This window comes from Rhinolophus sinicus, linkage group LG16 (genome assembly GCF_036562045.2).
Source record: "Rhinolophus sinicus isolate RSC01 linkage group LG16, ASM3656204v1, whole genome shotgun sequence".
Taxonomy (NCBI): domain Eukaryota; kingdom Metazoa; phylum Chordata; class Mammalia; order Chiroptera; family Rhinolophidae; genus Rhinolophus; species Rhinolophus sinicus.
Window position 1 is genome coordinate 8,836,429 of NC_133765.1, and position 15,182 is coordinate 8,851,610.

At 43.6% G+C, this 15,182-nt stretch overlaps 1 protein-coding gene across 1 annotated transcript in view; it reads left to right on the forward strand.

The window, feature by feature from the left end:
* Positions 1-2,339: 2,339 nt before the first annotated feature.
* SNX19 (sorting nexin 19) overlaps positions 2,340-15,182 on the forward strand; it is a 38,488-nt gene continuing 25,645 nt past the window's right edge. Inside the window, exons 1-8 of the mRNA XM_019713974.2 lie at positions 2,340-4,562; positions 6,344-6,482; positions 7,494-7,594; positions 7,712-7,831; positions 9,692-9,822; positions 11,337-11,433; positions 11,917-12,097; positions 14,543-14,672. Of these exons, the coding sequence (XP_019569533.2) occupies positions 2,877-4,562; positions 6,344-6,482; positions 7,494-7,594; positions 7,712-7,831; positions 9,692-9,822; positions 11,337-11,433; positions 11,917-12,097; positions 14,543-14,672 (2,585 nt within the window). The 5' untranslated portion in view covers positions 2,340-2,876. The remainder of the gene's footprint in view (positions 4,563-6,343; positions 6,483-7,493; positions 7,595-7,711; positions 7,832-9,691; positions 9,823-11,336; positions 11,434-11,916; positions 12,098-14,542; positions 14,673-15,182) is intronic.

Below are 15,182 nucleotides of genomic sequence, written 5' to 3' on the forward strand. Positions count from 1 at the left end.
CTGGTATCATGTGATTTCTGGCTCTTCCCCAAAGTCAAAATGACCATAAAAGGTAAATGTTTTGAATCGATTCAGGACATTGAGGCAGGCAGCACAACTGAAGACTCTCATGAAAGAGGACTTCCAGAACTGCTTCAGAAAGTGGCAAGAACAACGGGATAAGTGTGTTTGAAGTGAGGGGGATTAATGACAATATCTTTTACTGTGATTTTTAAAAATTTAAATATTCACTGTATTTCTTGATCATACCGTGTACAGACCATCATCACCACTAAACGTCAGGCCTGCCTCTCACCTCTTCCTAATGATCAGGCTGTTTGGAGACTGGGGTTTGACCCAGACCCCTAGGCAGAAACTCACACCAATCAAAATGGCAAGGGCACTGGCATGTTTATCTGAGAGTCCTGCTTCATCAAATCCACTTCAGAATCAGGAAGGCACTCTTGGCTACCTTGGTGCTTCAGACCATCTGGTTAGGTGGCACAGTGCCCACTTACAAGGTCAGTTTCTTACTTTCTTGAACATTCCAGATTATGATGCAGAGCTTTTTTTAAAGAGCCGTTTTTTCTCTGAACTGTCATGGGAAGTCCTCAGACTCATTGTCAGTCCCTCCTTTATCCACTTCTTTATTTCAGTTCTCAATTAGGTAGCAGGAATGTTTCTCCAGGGCATTATTGGGGTCTTCTGACTGCCCCTGGGCACCGTGGAATGGTCTGGGAGCACCAATACAGGTAGTACACACTTCTTATGTTCATTTTCTGTGGGAAGGAGAGCAGCAGTGAAGTGACCAGCATTCTGCAATCTCAGAAACGCTGGAAATACTGTCTAGCATTCTGGAATCTCAGGGATGTGTCCAGTCTGCTTCGTGGACACTTTGATCCTAAATCAAACTTTTTGCTTTAGTAATGACAGTCATTAATTATGTCCCACATCTAAATGATGGTTCTTTCTGCATTAAATATATATATATACATATATATATATATATGTATATGTATATGTATATGTATATGTATATATATATATGTATATATGTTTAATGTATATATTTACCCCAACAGTAGAAATGGAGATGAGAGTAGAAGCCGAAATATGCTTTTTGTTGGTACAATTTTTGGTGGGAGTTTGCCTGAAGATCCCTTAAAGTATCTGGGGACTAATACTATAATGATGAAAGGCTGCTAACAACATGGAGAATGCTGAAAATGGGCAACCATAAGCAGCTCTATACAAATGAAGTATGTCCAGTGCCAAAATAAAAAGTATAGCCACGTTGCAGACAGAGCTCCTAGGGACCAAGATGGGGAAGGAAGCCGGCTTCACATGAAGCCTTACGCGTGGTCAGATATTTAATGTTCCTATAGGTAATTTAGTTTGTGTAGACACTAAAGGACAATTTATTAAAATCAAAGACAATCAAACATAGGCCACATTCCAAAGGAAATATGAGAGGATTTTCTGAAAAGACATCTCTACCTCTGCCTTCTTTTCCTATATATTTGGGGAGGAAGGGGGAAAGAGAGATGGAGGGGAGTAGAAAGAAGCTCTCACCCTTGAAGGTTAAGCATAAAAGCTTTCTCTATGAAGTCCCCCTTAACCACTGCAACCCACAGTGATCTTTCATTCCCCTGAATACCTGTAAGATTTTGCATTTCACTATATTCCATAGTGACTTACATTGCTAGCTATCCACTCACCATCCAAAAACTCCTCTCCCCCATTAGCTGCAAGGTCCTTGAGGACAAGGTGTGCTCCTCCACACTACCTGTCACAGCGACGGAATACAGCATATTCTCAAAATATTTGGTTGCTTGGGTAATGCCACCAGCAAATAATTCCAAATCACAAATATGATTTTGCTATACAGTATATGAAAATTAAGAAATAAATCTATCTCTGTATTAATGTTTTATGCCTTGTATTCTGCAATTCCTGAGAAGTTCAGAGAGCTGAGTATTGAGTACGGCGGGGTGGGGGTGGGGGACTGACGCCGTTGGGGAAGAGGGATGAATACTAAAATGCGTCAGGCCATTGAAAAAACGCCCACAAGGGATGAAAATAAACTGAATTATTGAGAGTTTTTCCTACGCAGTAAAAGGTGTTTTCTGACTTCATTTAATAATTAGATCTGGAACTCTGAGTTTCTGAGAGTTCCCTACTTTGGAAATTTGGGCACATTCTTGGCGACTCGGCGCTCTGCACTCTATTCAGGTTCTGAAGCCAATTTGCGATAGTGCTGTAACGGCGCCTCCTCAACACCAGGGGGCGCCAGGCAGCACGGAGACTCAAGGCGCTGGGCCGCTCTCCCAGCATACCTTGCGCTCGCCCACCGCGACCCGGAAGTTGTCGCCGCCGACCACCGGCCGGCAGCCCTGACGGAATCCGGGCCGCGGAGCGCCGTTACCCTCCTGGGCTGCCCCAGCCGGCGGAGGGCTTCTGCGAGGCCAGCGGAGAAGACACCATTGAATGCACTGCATGCCCGGTCTCAGTCTGGGCGCGCCGCCGCGGCGATGCGTACCCCGGTCCTTCCCCTCTCCGTCCTCGGCGGCTGTAAGTGTTCGGGGAGGGGTCCTGTAGAGACCTGCGCCGCCCTCCTGATGCAGCGTGGAAGCCCTCCGACCCGGGCTTATGAAGGCCGCGGAGCTTTCCTCGCGGGCCTCGTGTCCTCCTGAAGGGGCCGGCGCGAGAGCGAGACGCAGAGCTGCTGCTGTCGCTTCGCGGTGACTGGAGGACGTCGAGCGCCACAGCCGCGGACGGGGCCCCGAATAGCACCCAGGTGTTCTCGTATCCGGGGTACAGCGATGCCCCATTCCCTGACTCCGAGGTGAAATAGAAAGAGGGCTGTCGTCTCGGGCAGCCCCCCGGTCCATTCAGCCATGAAGGCAGAGGCATTATCCTCGTTACAAAAGACCCCGGGTTTGTCCAGCTGTGGCCGCAGTCACCGCAGTAGCCGAAAGCTGATGGCTCTGGGGTTTGTGGTCGGCTGGCTCCTCGTCATCTACTTTCTGGTCAATGTGTGGCTTCTCTGTCCTTTGTCTGCGTTGCTGGTGGTGCTGGGAGGATGGCTGGGCTCCGACGCCATTGTGGGGGCTTCGGGTCGGCTGCACCTGGAACGCTTCATCCCAATGGCCATCTGTCCTCCAGACCCTGAAGCGGAGAGGCAGCTGGGACAGGAGATCAACCGCACCATCCAGATGGTCATTCGGGACTTTGTGTCGTCCTGGTATCGCTCAGTGAGCCAGGAGCCAGCCTTCGAGGAAGAAATGGAGGCCGCCATGAGAGGGCTGGCCCGTGAGTTGCGGAGGAGGATGGGCATGGTGGACAGGCACGCTCTTGCCCAAAGGGTTCTCACGCTCTGTGGCTGTCACCTGCAGAGCTATATTCAGGCAAAGGAGGCCACAGCAGGGAAGCAGAGGGGTACAGTCGAGCCCTCCCGACTCTGGGAGGCTTACTGCCAGGCTACTGCCCCCCATCCTGCTGTGGAAAGCCCCAGTGCTGAGGTCACCTATACACGTGGCATAGTGAATTTGTTGCTGCAAGGACTGGTTCCAAAGCCCCACTTGGAGACTCGGACGGGACGCTATGTAGTGGGCGAACTCATTACGTGCAATGTGATCTTACCACTGATCAGCAAGCTGTCAGACCCTGACTGGATCCACCTTGTGCTCGTGGGCATCTTTTCCAAGGCCAGCAGTAATCCCGCACTCTGCCCAGCCAGTGCCCCAGAACAACCCTCAGTGCCCACATCTTTGCCACTGATTGTTGAGGTACAGAGTCTGCCAGAAGTGAGAGCCCCTTCTCCAGCAGCAGCCCCAGTGCTGCTAACCTGCAATGAGCCAGAGGGACCTTCACGCCCCTCCCCAGACGTTGAAGAAGGCCATGAAGCTATACAGGGAGATTTGGGGGCAGTGCCAGAAGAAAGAAAAGGAGGAAACAATGCATCTCATTTCCTACAGCCAGATATCCGAGGCCCTCTGTTCTTATGTGAAGACACAGAGCTGGAGTCTCCATTGTCTGAACTGGGCAAAGAAACCATCATGCTCATGACCCCAGACAACTTCCTGTCTGACAGGATCCAGGACGCCCTGTGTGCCCTAGGGGGTTCCCAGTCTCTGGAGTGTAAGGATGGTGAGGGATCTGAAGGAATTGAAGGAGCAGAGGCTGAGGAAGGTCCAGGAACAGAAACAGAGACAGGCTTGCTGGTCTCCATGCTGAATTCCTGCCCAGAGATCCAGATTGACACAGCAGACAAAGAGGTAGAGCGAGGGGATGTCACCTCTCTTACAACTTTACTGGCGAGTCCAGAAAGGACCTGCCCACCACGACCCTCATGCTTACAGAAGGATCTTACCAATGGTGTCAGCTCCCTAGATCCTAGTCTACCACAGGTTCTGCTTTCTTCGTCTCCAACTGGTCCTCTCAGCTCAGCCACCTTCAGCTTTGAGCCCCTGAGCAGCCCGGATGGCCCAGTTGTCATCCAGAACCTGCGCATCACTGGCACCATTACTGCTCGAGAGCACAGTGGCACCGGATTTCACCCCTACACACTCTACACAGTGAAGGTAACAGGTTTACAACTGTGGTCACACACTCTGAGCTTGGAATTGGTTTGGAAAGCAGAGTCAGTGAAGCTAGAGTAAGGGAGAGAGGCTACTTTTACTTTGTTTGCTATGAGTCTGAAGCTCATTTGTGAAGCAGAGTAGACTTCTAGCCAATACTCACGCAAATCTTAGAACCTCAGGGTGGTTAGGATATCGAGGGTCATATTTTTCAGTGGTTCCCAATGTATGGAGCCTTGTCCAGAAATTCTCTTTCCAAACTTCTTCCTTGCTAATTTCTTTCTTTTTTAAAATACTGCTATCTTTTTTACTTTGTTTTAGGAAGGACGGTTTTTTTTCCCATATATATACTTGGAAAACAGAAAGTTCCTCATTCCTAGAGACGTTTAAGCACAGAAGCACAGAAGTGGGAACTGTTTTGCAGGAATGATGTAAAGGGATTCATGTATCAGATGGCTGTTTTGATTAGAGCAGCAATTCCCTAAAATGGGCTTTAGAACAGGCTGCCTCCAAGTCTCTTGGAGAGTTTCATTTTTTTTAAATTCTGGGACCCTGTTTTGGAAATTGTCATTCAGAATCCATCAGAGTCTATCGGAATCTGCATAATTAAAAAGAAGCCCAGGTGACTTTGAAGTGCAGCCAGATTTGGGAATTAATCAGTATCAGAGAGTGTCCTTTAAGGACTAGAATATTCCACAGAAAGTATTATAACTCCAAGATGCTCCAAGTTTGAGAGCCCCACCTGGAATTCCACCTGTCTATTACCTAGGCCTTTTACTGGTCTGAGGGACTACTTTGCTCGTGTCAGCTCGTACCACATATGTCTCTTTTTCTTTCTGGCTCTAGAAATTTTTAAAACATCAGCCTCAAGTCCCACCAACAAGGAGATTGTTTCTTCCATCACTTGCCCACAGTATAATGACCTCAACCAAACAATGGTAACCTGCTCCTAATGAGAACAAGAACATAGTTCTTCCACAGTATTTCATTGTATTTTAACTACTCAGTCAAAAAGTCTTCCCCTGTACAAAGTTGCAGTTTTCATGCTGTTCAGGGTGTTGTCTCTGGGGGAGCATACAGTACAAGTTGTCTTTTCCCACATACTGACCCTCCAAGCTATGAAGACAGCAAACCTTGACCCCCCCACAACATCTCCAATCTTCACATGACTTCTAATCATACCGATGACATGTACTTAGGGAAAAAAATTTCAGTTTAGCTCCAAGAATAATAATTAACCTGCCCTGAGCAGAACAAAAACACATGTCCCTTTAGTGCATTACAGGCAAACACATTATTTTTGTTCATCAGCTGTTTTGAATAATTTGTTCTGTCCCCAACTAATATAGATAATTACGGGTTGAATATAATGGCAAAATGGTTATCCCTTTATAATGTACAACCCCATAATTGAGGGATGTAAGGGAGTATCATTTTTATCAGTGTTGTACCTTCTGTTTTATTCCCTGTCTTTAGAATTCGAAAAACATTTATTCAGCCATTTTTATAAGTGAAAGTAAAGTATGGGAAGGAGCTTTGATATGGAAGGAGGGGAGAGCAGTAACATTCACTTTCTACTTTCTGGGCCATGTATTTTGGGAAATGCATCTCATTCCTTAATTCACCCACCCTTGGAATTTGAGTTGTTCATTACAATTTAGAGCAGCCTTCAGATCTAGTAGGTTCAGGAACAGAATAAGAACATCTCCCTTCCTTTACCCCTGCTCGCCTCTTACTGTGTGGCCATTGAGTTGATGTAGTAAACAAGTTTGTTCATTCAACAGTATGAGACAGCCCTTGATGGTGAGAACAGCAGCGGCCTGCAACAGCTGGCCTACCACACTGTGAATCGCCGCTACCGCGAGTTCCTGAATCTGCAGACCCGTCTGGAGGAGAAATCAGATCTACGAAAGTTCATCAAAAGTCAGGAATTTCCCCAGCCCTGAACTGCCTGCTTGCTTTTCACATCTAGCCACCCTGATCTGAGAGGCTGGTGGCCTATTGTTTTGTGGGGAGGGATGGAGGAGAAGAGTGCAGCATCAGGGGTCCTTTGTGCTCCCTCCATTTTGCATACATGTGTTTTAGGTTTTAGTGCTAGACAGCAGTGGTCACATTCGGAGGTACTCCTTTGCCACTGAATGCTTTGTTCTGGGGTCCCCTTTAGTTTGAGCTTAAGAAAGAAACTCACATTTCCACCTATGTCTATGAGATAGCATGAAGAGTTAAACTAACTTTTCCAGATTCATAGATTGATTTCTCTTAAATATTAAAATATTATCCAGAAATCCTTGCCTACTTTCCTGTAACAGCCATGCTTTTTTGTGTGTGCCATAAACACATTGACAATAAGAAATACAATGAAATTTAACTCTAAATATAAGCTAGTAAGCAGCTATTTTGTTTTTTTTAAAGCTGATGGTCACCCAGATAAACATTTTAATAAGTCTAGGCATAAATTGTGGATTTCAGTTAATGCATTTTTTTTAATAACAATAGCTAATACTGAGCAAAGCTTGAAATATATGCCAGGGTCTCTTCTAAGCACTTTATACATGTTAGCTCACTGAATTCTTATCACAGCTTATGACATAAATACTATTATCCTCATTTTACAGACAAGAAAGTCAAAGAAAGGTTAAGCAACTTTTCTAAGGTCATTACTATAGGATAATTAGAGCCTCAATGTAAACTTGGGCAACTGGACTTCAGGGCCCGCCTTCGTTTGGTCTCTTACAACTTAATATTAACAATAATGAGAGTAAGTTGTATTATATCCCTGGAGTATATTTGAAACTCCTGAAATAAAATCCCAGGGAAATATATTGTAACAGTTCTTTTTTTTCTTTTTTCTTTTTTTTTTACATAGATGACGTGTTTTATGTGGAATAGCTCTCAGTGAATGTTAAGTGAATGAACTTTTATTTTTTTTTTAAGATGTGAAGGGTCCTAAAAAGCTCTTTCCAGATCTTCCATTTGGAAACATGGACAGTGACAGAGTAGAAGCCCGTAAAAACCTCCTGGAATCATTCCTAAAGGTCAGCATCCTTCTGTTGGAGCTTTGCTTTCATTCTACCCACAGACTTCCAAGCCAAGGTACAGAGATCCGGGGACTGGAATTTCTCTTTGTGAAGTCTTTCTTGTGTCTTTTGCAGCAACTCTGTGCCATTCCTGAGATTGCTAACAGTGAGGAGGTACAGGAATTCCTGGCTCTGAACACAGATGCTCGTATTGCCTTTGTCAAGAAACCATTCATGGTCTCCAGAATAGACAAGGTAACAGCAGGGCCACCGTGCTCAGCCGTAGTTTGTCATCAGAGTGGAGGCAGTGCTTGAAAACTAAGGGCGGTGGGGCGGTGGGGCGGTGGTGAGAGGCGGCACAGAGGAGTCAGTAGGACATGACTACAAGTTTCAGCTAGACCTGTTCCCAAATATTGGTTGGATCATCCACCTGCTGAGTGATAGTGAGCAACTCTGAGGAGACAGTACCCCTGACACTGTAAGTGTACACATATTCCCTGTGGGTGACATGACATAGTTATTCTAGTGGAGGTATATAAGGATAGATCTATACCTCCATAGATAGGTGGGGGCCGGAAGGTCTGTTTTGGAGCTGAAGGTCATTCCCAGCATTGGTCACTCAGGAACGAGAGCCCTAAGACAGGACACTAAGCTGGATGTAGATCGATGTAATGATTCTCTGTCGGAGAGCAGTATGGGGAAGACTTGCACCTTCTTCAAGAGGCTGTCTTAGGACCTGTGGAGATGGTAGGAGAACATTTGTGTAACTCACTGAAGCCTACAAGCAATGATTACCAACTGATTTCATAGTCCCTAAGGCAGACATCCGAGTTTTCTGTTTATCAAAAGATGGCATGTTTTGAAAGGTTAGAAAACACTGACGCATTGGCAGAAGAGGGGTCTCCCTCTTCTCATCTAGACTTCAGGAGATAAAATGATAACATGGAATTTCATGTGGTAAGAGTTAGGAGACATTCAATGCTATGAGGAAACTTGAAAGTGATACACAAGGTAAAATCGCAGAGTTCCAGGCAGACGTGTTATTTCATTGATTTTTCAGCATCTGCTTACTGATTGCCTGTTTAGAGCCATGTCCTGTACTAGTTGCTTATGATACAACAGTGAACAAGACAGAATAGGACCCTCCCTACAGACTACAATATTGTGAGCCTAGAGAGCAAGTTATTTTCTAAGCTACGTTATGCACATTCATGCTACCTTCTGTGTTCTTTCCCTGGTTTGTTGTGCCTTAGTCTTTTGTGTCTTCTTACTGCACCACCCCAGCTGTGTCTTAGCTGAGCTAGCTGTACTCCTTGTAGAGGGTTGACACGAGAGGAAGTTAAAGACATCATGATGCTGCTCTGAGCCAGCAGCATTAATTAGTGAGAGACACTGAAGGAGAAGTAAGTGTTTCTTCAATATTTTAGGGTTTCATTTGTTTGTACAAATTTTCTTTTTTAGCAAATATCTGTATGTCATTTTCCCATTTTGAAAAATAGAGATAATTCTTACTTTTCATTGAGGATTGTTTTATTTAGTCTTTATGAGTAGAGAAGTTTATGTCAACTTCATATTTCTTAATTTTGATCCAAGTGATTTTTGTTTTTCTTTCTATACTTAAAGAAATTATTTGAATTAACTGGAAAAGCCAGTTTTTTATTCTGTGTGAATTACTGAGCATGTTTACATTATATATGCCTCTAGACTGTATTTCTTATTTGATAATCCTCACTCTCCACATATTCCTGCCTATGTTACTTCTCCTTATTCACATCTTGGTGAAAGGATCATCAATTTGGAAACAAAATCATTCTTTTATGTACAAAGGAATTGAAAAATCAAAAGCATTTCACTAGCTTGCAGAACTCCCAGGTTTTTATTTATCCTATTGTTTATTTCGGTTTCTTTTTCTATGGCATTGTTTGTCTTAACTCTGTGAGAAAAAAGATTTTTGTGGCCGTAGAGAGAAGGGAGGATAGCTGGTGTCTGACTATACTGATGGCTAAGACTCCACTAGATAGCCAGGCTGTCTACCCGACCTGACTGCATGAAGCACCATGACAAAACTGCTCATTCAGTGCTTTCTGTCTGACCCTGCACCTCTGACCCCTGCAGATGGTGGTGAATGCTATCGTGGACACCTTGAAGACAGCATTTCCTCGCTCTGAACCCCAGAGCCCCACAGAAGAGCTGAGTGAGGCCGAGACAGAAAGCAAGCCCCAGACAGAAGGCAAGAAGGCTAGCAAGTGAGAAGCCCATCAGTTGCCCAGGGACCTTTTCCCAACTCTCAGGTTGATCCCCAATCCTCAGCTAAAGCCCGTCCCCAGCTCTCAAGCCCCAGAAGAGAGGAGGTGGGTCATAATACTAGTTTTTATGCAATGCCAGACCTCAGACTCCTCAGTGCTCATCCCAAACCGGCCTGAGATCCTGCATAGACAGCCCTGCTAAATGTTTGTCTTGCCATGGGAACCAAGAACCCAGACTGACCAGGATTTTTGACTAGAAGGAAAACTCTATAGTATGTATATTTTCTATTTTCCTGGAAAATTGAGGTGTTTCTCTCATATTAAGAATTAAGTCTTACAACTGATCTCTCTTTGCCATCATTTCTGGAAATTTTGGTTTAGAAGTTGCATATACCAGTAATAAACAAGAAAGGACTAAAATGGGTACCTGCAGGGCCCATTTTAGTAACTGGTATTGCTGCCACTCTCCTGCACCAGGGTCCCAGATGTTCCCTGGTAGTACTCAACGCCAACACGTGGAAGGGAAGGGCACAATACTTACCCTTACTAGAAACGTCATATCTGTATCTGGACCATTATGGAGAGAGAGAGAATGTGGGGGCATGAGGGATGAAGAGTGTTTGTGTGTGTTTGTCTGACAGATTAACTGTCTGTATTCATGTTTCATGAGCTAGCAATAACAGACTCACCGTTCTTAGCCTTTTCGGGTTGTGTGTGTCTATCTGTCTCATAGTCTCGGTGTTCACATTTCATGGGCCAGCACTAACAGACTCACAGTTCTTAGCCTTTTCGGGTTGTGTGTGTCTATCTGTCTCATAGTCTCGGTGTTCACATTTCATGGGCCAGCACTAACAGACTCACAGTTCTTAGCCTTTTCAGGGTATGTGTGTGTCTGTCCATCTGGCTGTCTATCTTTGTTTCTATGTTCATGTTTCACAGGCCAGCAATAACACAGTTCTTAGCCTTTTTTTTACTGGGCCCATACGTTGAAGGGGGCCCATGGGCCTGTGCTAATAAAGAACCCTATACCTTGAAACACTGAGGTTAGCCCTTGTGGTTCCTTCCCTGGTTTTATTTGGAATACAAGGGGAATAAGTGAATACGCAAAAAGGGTACTGACAACAACAACAAAAACCTTAGTTTATGCTACTTGTCTATTTAATCTTCAACCCATTTTTAACTGAGTGTGTAGTACGTGCTAGCTACTCTTCTAGCTTATGGGAATACAACAACCGTGACAGACTGGTTCCTATTTTACATTAACAGAAGCCCTCACAAATGCATTGTAGACATTGTTTAGTGCAAGATTTGCACTATATATTAAGAACTGCCAGAATATATATTGTCGGGGATTTCAGGGCCAGGTCTCTTCTGGCAACTCTGACCACAGTAAGCTCCCAGAGTAAGTATAGGTGTTCTTGTTTTGAGATACTAATGCTTGTCAGCCCTTTGTATGGGAATCTAGATCATGAATTACATTGTTTCTTTGTTGTTGTTGTTGTTTTCTATGCAAGGTCCAGACTGAGGTTCTCATCCAGTAAAATTGCTCCAACACTGAATATAACTGAAGCACATGAGAAGATACTCTATTGTCTCCAGGAAGGCAATGTGGTAAGAAGTTCCTATAGAACTCCTGGAATTAACAGCTGGAATGTTGATCTTGCAGTTAAGCACCTGAGACATCCTCCAAAGTCAGAAAGGACTTACGTGCCTAGCTGAAGGATTTACCAACATCTGGATCTCTCGTTTTTATTCTAAAAGTTTTCTCCGAGTGATTTGTGATTCCTACTAGTTCTGGGTTGGTAGATTGGCTTCTCAAGGGTTATGGGTATGGGATAATGGATGACAGAATAAGAACGAAAAACAGTTCCTGGAAAAGGTAATGCAAAAGTGTTTGCAGCAAGTGACAATACAAAGGCATTATTTTTCTTGCAATTTCAGTAGAAAATGAAAACTTTCCTAAGTTGGTCAGAAAGTCACGTGGGTCTATACTCATGATACTTCTGCAGGGAAGGCACAGGGAAAGCCTAAGTGCTTCGGTTGCTCTCCTACTTCCGCATTCTTTTTGTGATGTGCAGCGTGCTCTTTTTTCAGGAGTCAGAGATCCTGTCCATGTCTGAGATGGAATCCTTTATTGAAAAACAGACAAAGTTATTAGAAATGCAGCCAGCAGAAGCCTCAGAAGAAGATCCTGAACATATCCCCAAAGAATGTGTGGATGATTGCCTGTCAGATGCAGCCATGCCAGCCCACGACCTCAGCAACAGTGATCCAGGTAAGTGACGAGATCTCTGCTCCCACAGAGAAGGGAGCCAGGACACAGTCCACTTGGTACTTAATGATAGTTAGGATTCGTCACTTTAATTTCTCTTCTGTTTGGCTAAGCAAGCCATGTGTTAAATACCAGAGTTTGATGTACTGTGCTGAGTGCTGGGATGCAAAGAAGTCCCCAGAGCTGAGTCAAGCAGAGGAACAGGGCATGAAAACAGGGAGTCCCAATCCAGCAAGATAAGATCCATGCTTATAATGTCATTATCTTGTTGAAGTTCTTTTTTTGGCATGCGTTGGCATATCCTTGAACTACTCCCTTTATCTCTGCCTTGGTACCACTTTCCTGGTCACTCCCTTCTCAGTCCCTTTTGTTGGCTCCATTATTAGCCTTCCAGAGCTTTATTTTTGGTTTTGTTACTACTCATCACACATCCTGGGTGATTTCATTCATACTATCGGCTTCAACTCTAATACATATGCTATGGTATCTAATATTAGGTATTGTATTTCCAGTTGCCGACTGGCAATCTCCATTGAGATATACCATAAGGCCACTACAATACAAGATGTGCAAAATGGAATTCATCTTTTTTTTCCTGAATCTATTCCTTCTGTTTTATTTATTGTCATAGCAAGTGACACCACCTAGTTACCCATCGTTGAGCAGGAAAGGAGAAGAGGTGAGGGCACTGCTCTGTCCTTATAAGCATTTGAGGCAGGGCAGGTTTGCTTCCCAGAAGAATGCAAAGGAAAATTTAGGAACCCTGGATATTAGTACATTTGCTGAGCTAGAATTTATAAGAAGAAAACATTTTAATTCCACGAAGACACAGGTTTCTGCTGAAAAGAAAGATCATAGAATCTTGGGTTCAGAAGGAAAATAAAAAGGCTTATTTCATCATTTTTTCTCAGGTGCCCCTGACCAGTCACCTCACCTCTGCTCTGTGTACTTCAGCTTAACTATGTGAGAAATGGAGTTTGCAACCCCATCTCTTCACACATATCTCACTTGTTAATTAAATGAAGTGTTTTCACACCAAAGGCATCAGAAAACCGTAAGAAATTATAAGGGGGAATGAGTAAAACAGTATAATTCTAGCCCAAGTCAAGCCTGTAAATTTTGAACCTCATATCTCTATAGAGGAATAGTTTATACCTGAGCCTTTCTTCTAGCCATGAGAGACTCGAGATGCTCATTGATAGAAAATTTACTATTTTCTTTAAGAGGACTTGGTGCCTTGTCTGCTCTTTCTTTTTTAACTGTTATAACTAATTGTCACCACATGGTGGCAGCTCTGTGTATGTTAAACCTGAGAAAACAATAGAATTGAAGAGAATGACTGAGGTTGAGGATGGTGCTGTTTCCCAAGGCACTAAATATCCCATCTCTGAGCAAATTACTAGAAAGCAAACATACCAGCTCTGTGCCCCCTTGAAATACTGTGCAGAAAAAAGAAAATATATATTGGATGGGATTAAAGAAGAAAGTAGGTTACATTTCGAGCAGATGTATACAAATCTGGTCATTCATGTTCTAAAGAACCCTTAAGGGAGGAGAGCTTGAGCAAGCCAACCAAGGGAGTACACATTGGTCCTACTAACAGAATTATTTTGTTGATTAATGATAACATTAAATACAGCAGTAGCATCAGATAGCTAAGATTCATTCTAGAACATTATGTATTCCTGGGAAAGTCTCCTGGGAGCCAGATCAGAAGTGATACAGGACCCCCTGAGTGGGGTTAGAAAACAGATGCTTGCATCCACAAAATACATCTATTTAGGAGACTTTGGCTTAGTGTGATTGTGAGCTTATTTGTGGCCATTCCAGTCTTGAAACAGGAAATAAATCAGAAATTGTCATGGCATTTTACGAAAGGTGTAGTGCTTTTCCTAAAACCGTATGTTATCTCAAGATCAAACTAAAGCTTCCTGGATCCCAACCCAACAGCTCTGTGTAATGGAGATGCTTTCAAAGCACTTTTTAAACAGGAGAATGAATCCCAAATCCTTTCCCAAATCTGCTGCCCACAAGATTTCCATGATGCTTTGTAGAGGCGAGTAGAATACAAGTATGGAAGACTGGGCCTTGCCAGTTCCAGTTACTCACCAGTTCTGAGCACTTACTTGGAACAAAATATATTCAGCTCCTTGGGGGAAATACAAAAGAAACAGGAGCTGGGTAGGCAAAATAACTAAATGGAAAATCTTTTACAAAGATAAAAAATATTTACTAAGTGATTAAGGAACATAAAAGAATTTTAAAGAAATACAGAGCCTATCACCGAACTTTTTAGATATGGAATAAACATCTCTTAACTTGATTTAAGAACTGAAGGATTACAAAAATACGCGATGAGATAAACATGGAGAAGACCTAGTGCGTTGAAACATATTCCTCAAATCTGGGTCTCTTCTGAGTTCCTTTTGATGCCTTTTCATTCCCCAGGAACAGAGACAGAGTTAGCTGACACAGCCCTGGATCTGCTCCTCTTGCTGCTAATGGAACAGTGGAGATGGCTATGTACAGAAAACATGCAGAAAGTTCTTCATCTTATCTTTGGGACCCTAATTCAGAGGTAAGACTGGTGAGTTCTTCACATTGGAGAGGTGTTGGCTGTGGTGCTGAATTCTCCACTAGAAAGTGTAAGGGTAGAGTCCAGGAAACCGGTGGCCGTAAGGGAAGATAGAGTCTCTGTTATACGGGTCCAGGGATGAAGACTGTCTGGAGAGTATCAGAAAGCTTTGTTTAATCACCTTGTTGTCTAAAGTTTGAATGAGTTTGCTTCTGCAAGACTTCTGGTGTAATCTACTGAGTTACAGGCACTGCCTGTGATCTTAAAATACTTCAGCTAAACTCTTCCCAACTCCAGGATCAATTCTCCACCTGTTATACTCCCAAGCCCCTTCACCTTGTTTCAGTGGACATTTCTCTTAAGTGACAAAATATAGTCACCATGACAATAAAAATAGTAAAAAGAAGGAAAAAACAGGTGCTCTCAAAGATTATTTTCTCCAAAAGGGGTGTAAATATTCACAACTGAAGAAGTACTTGCTGACTTCTTCAGTAAGGATGGTAAGGAATAGAT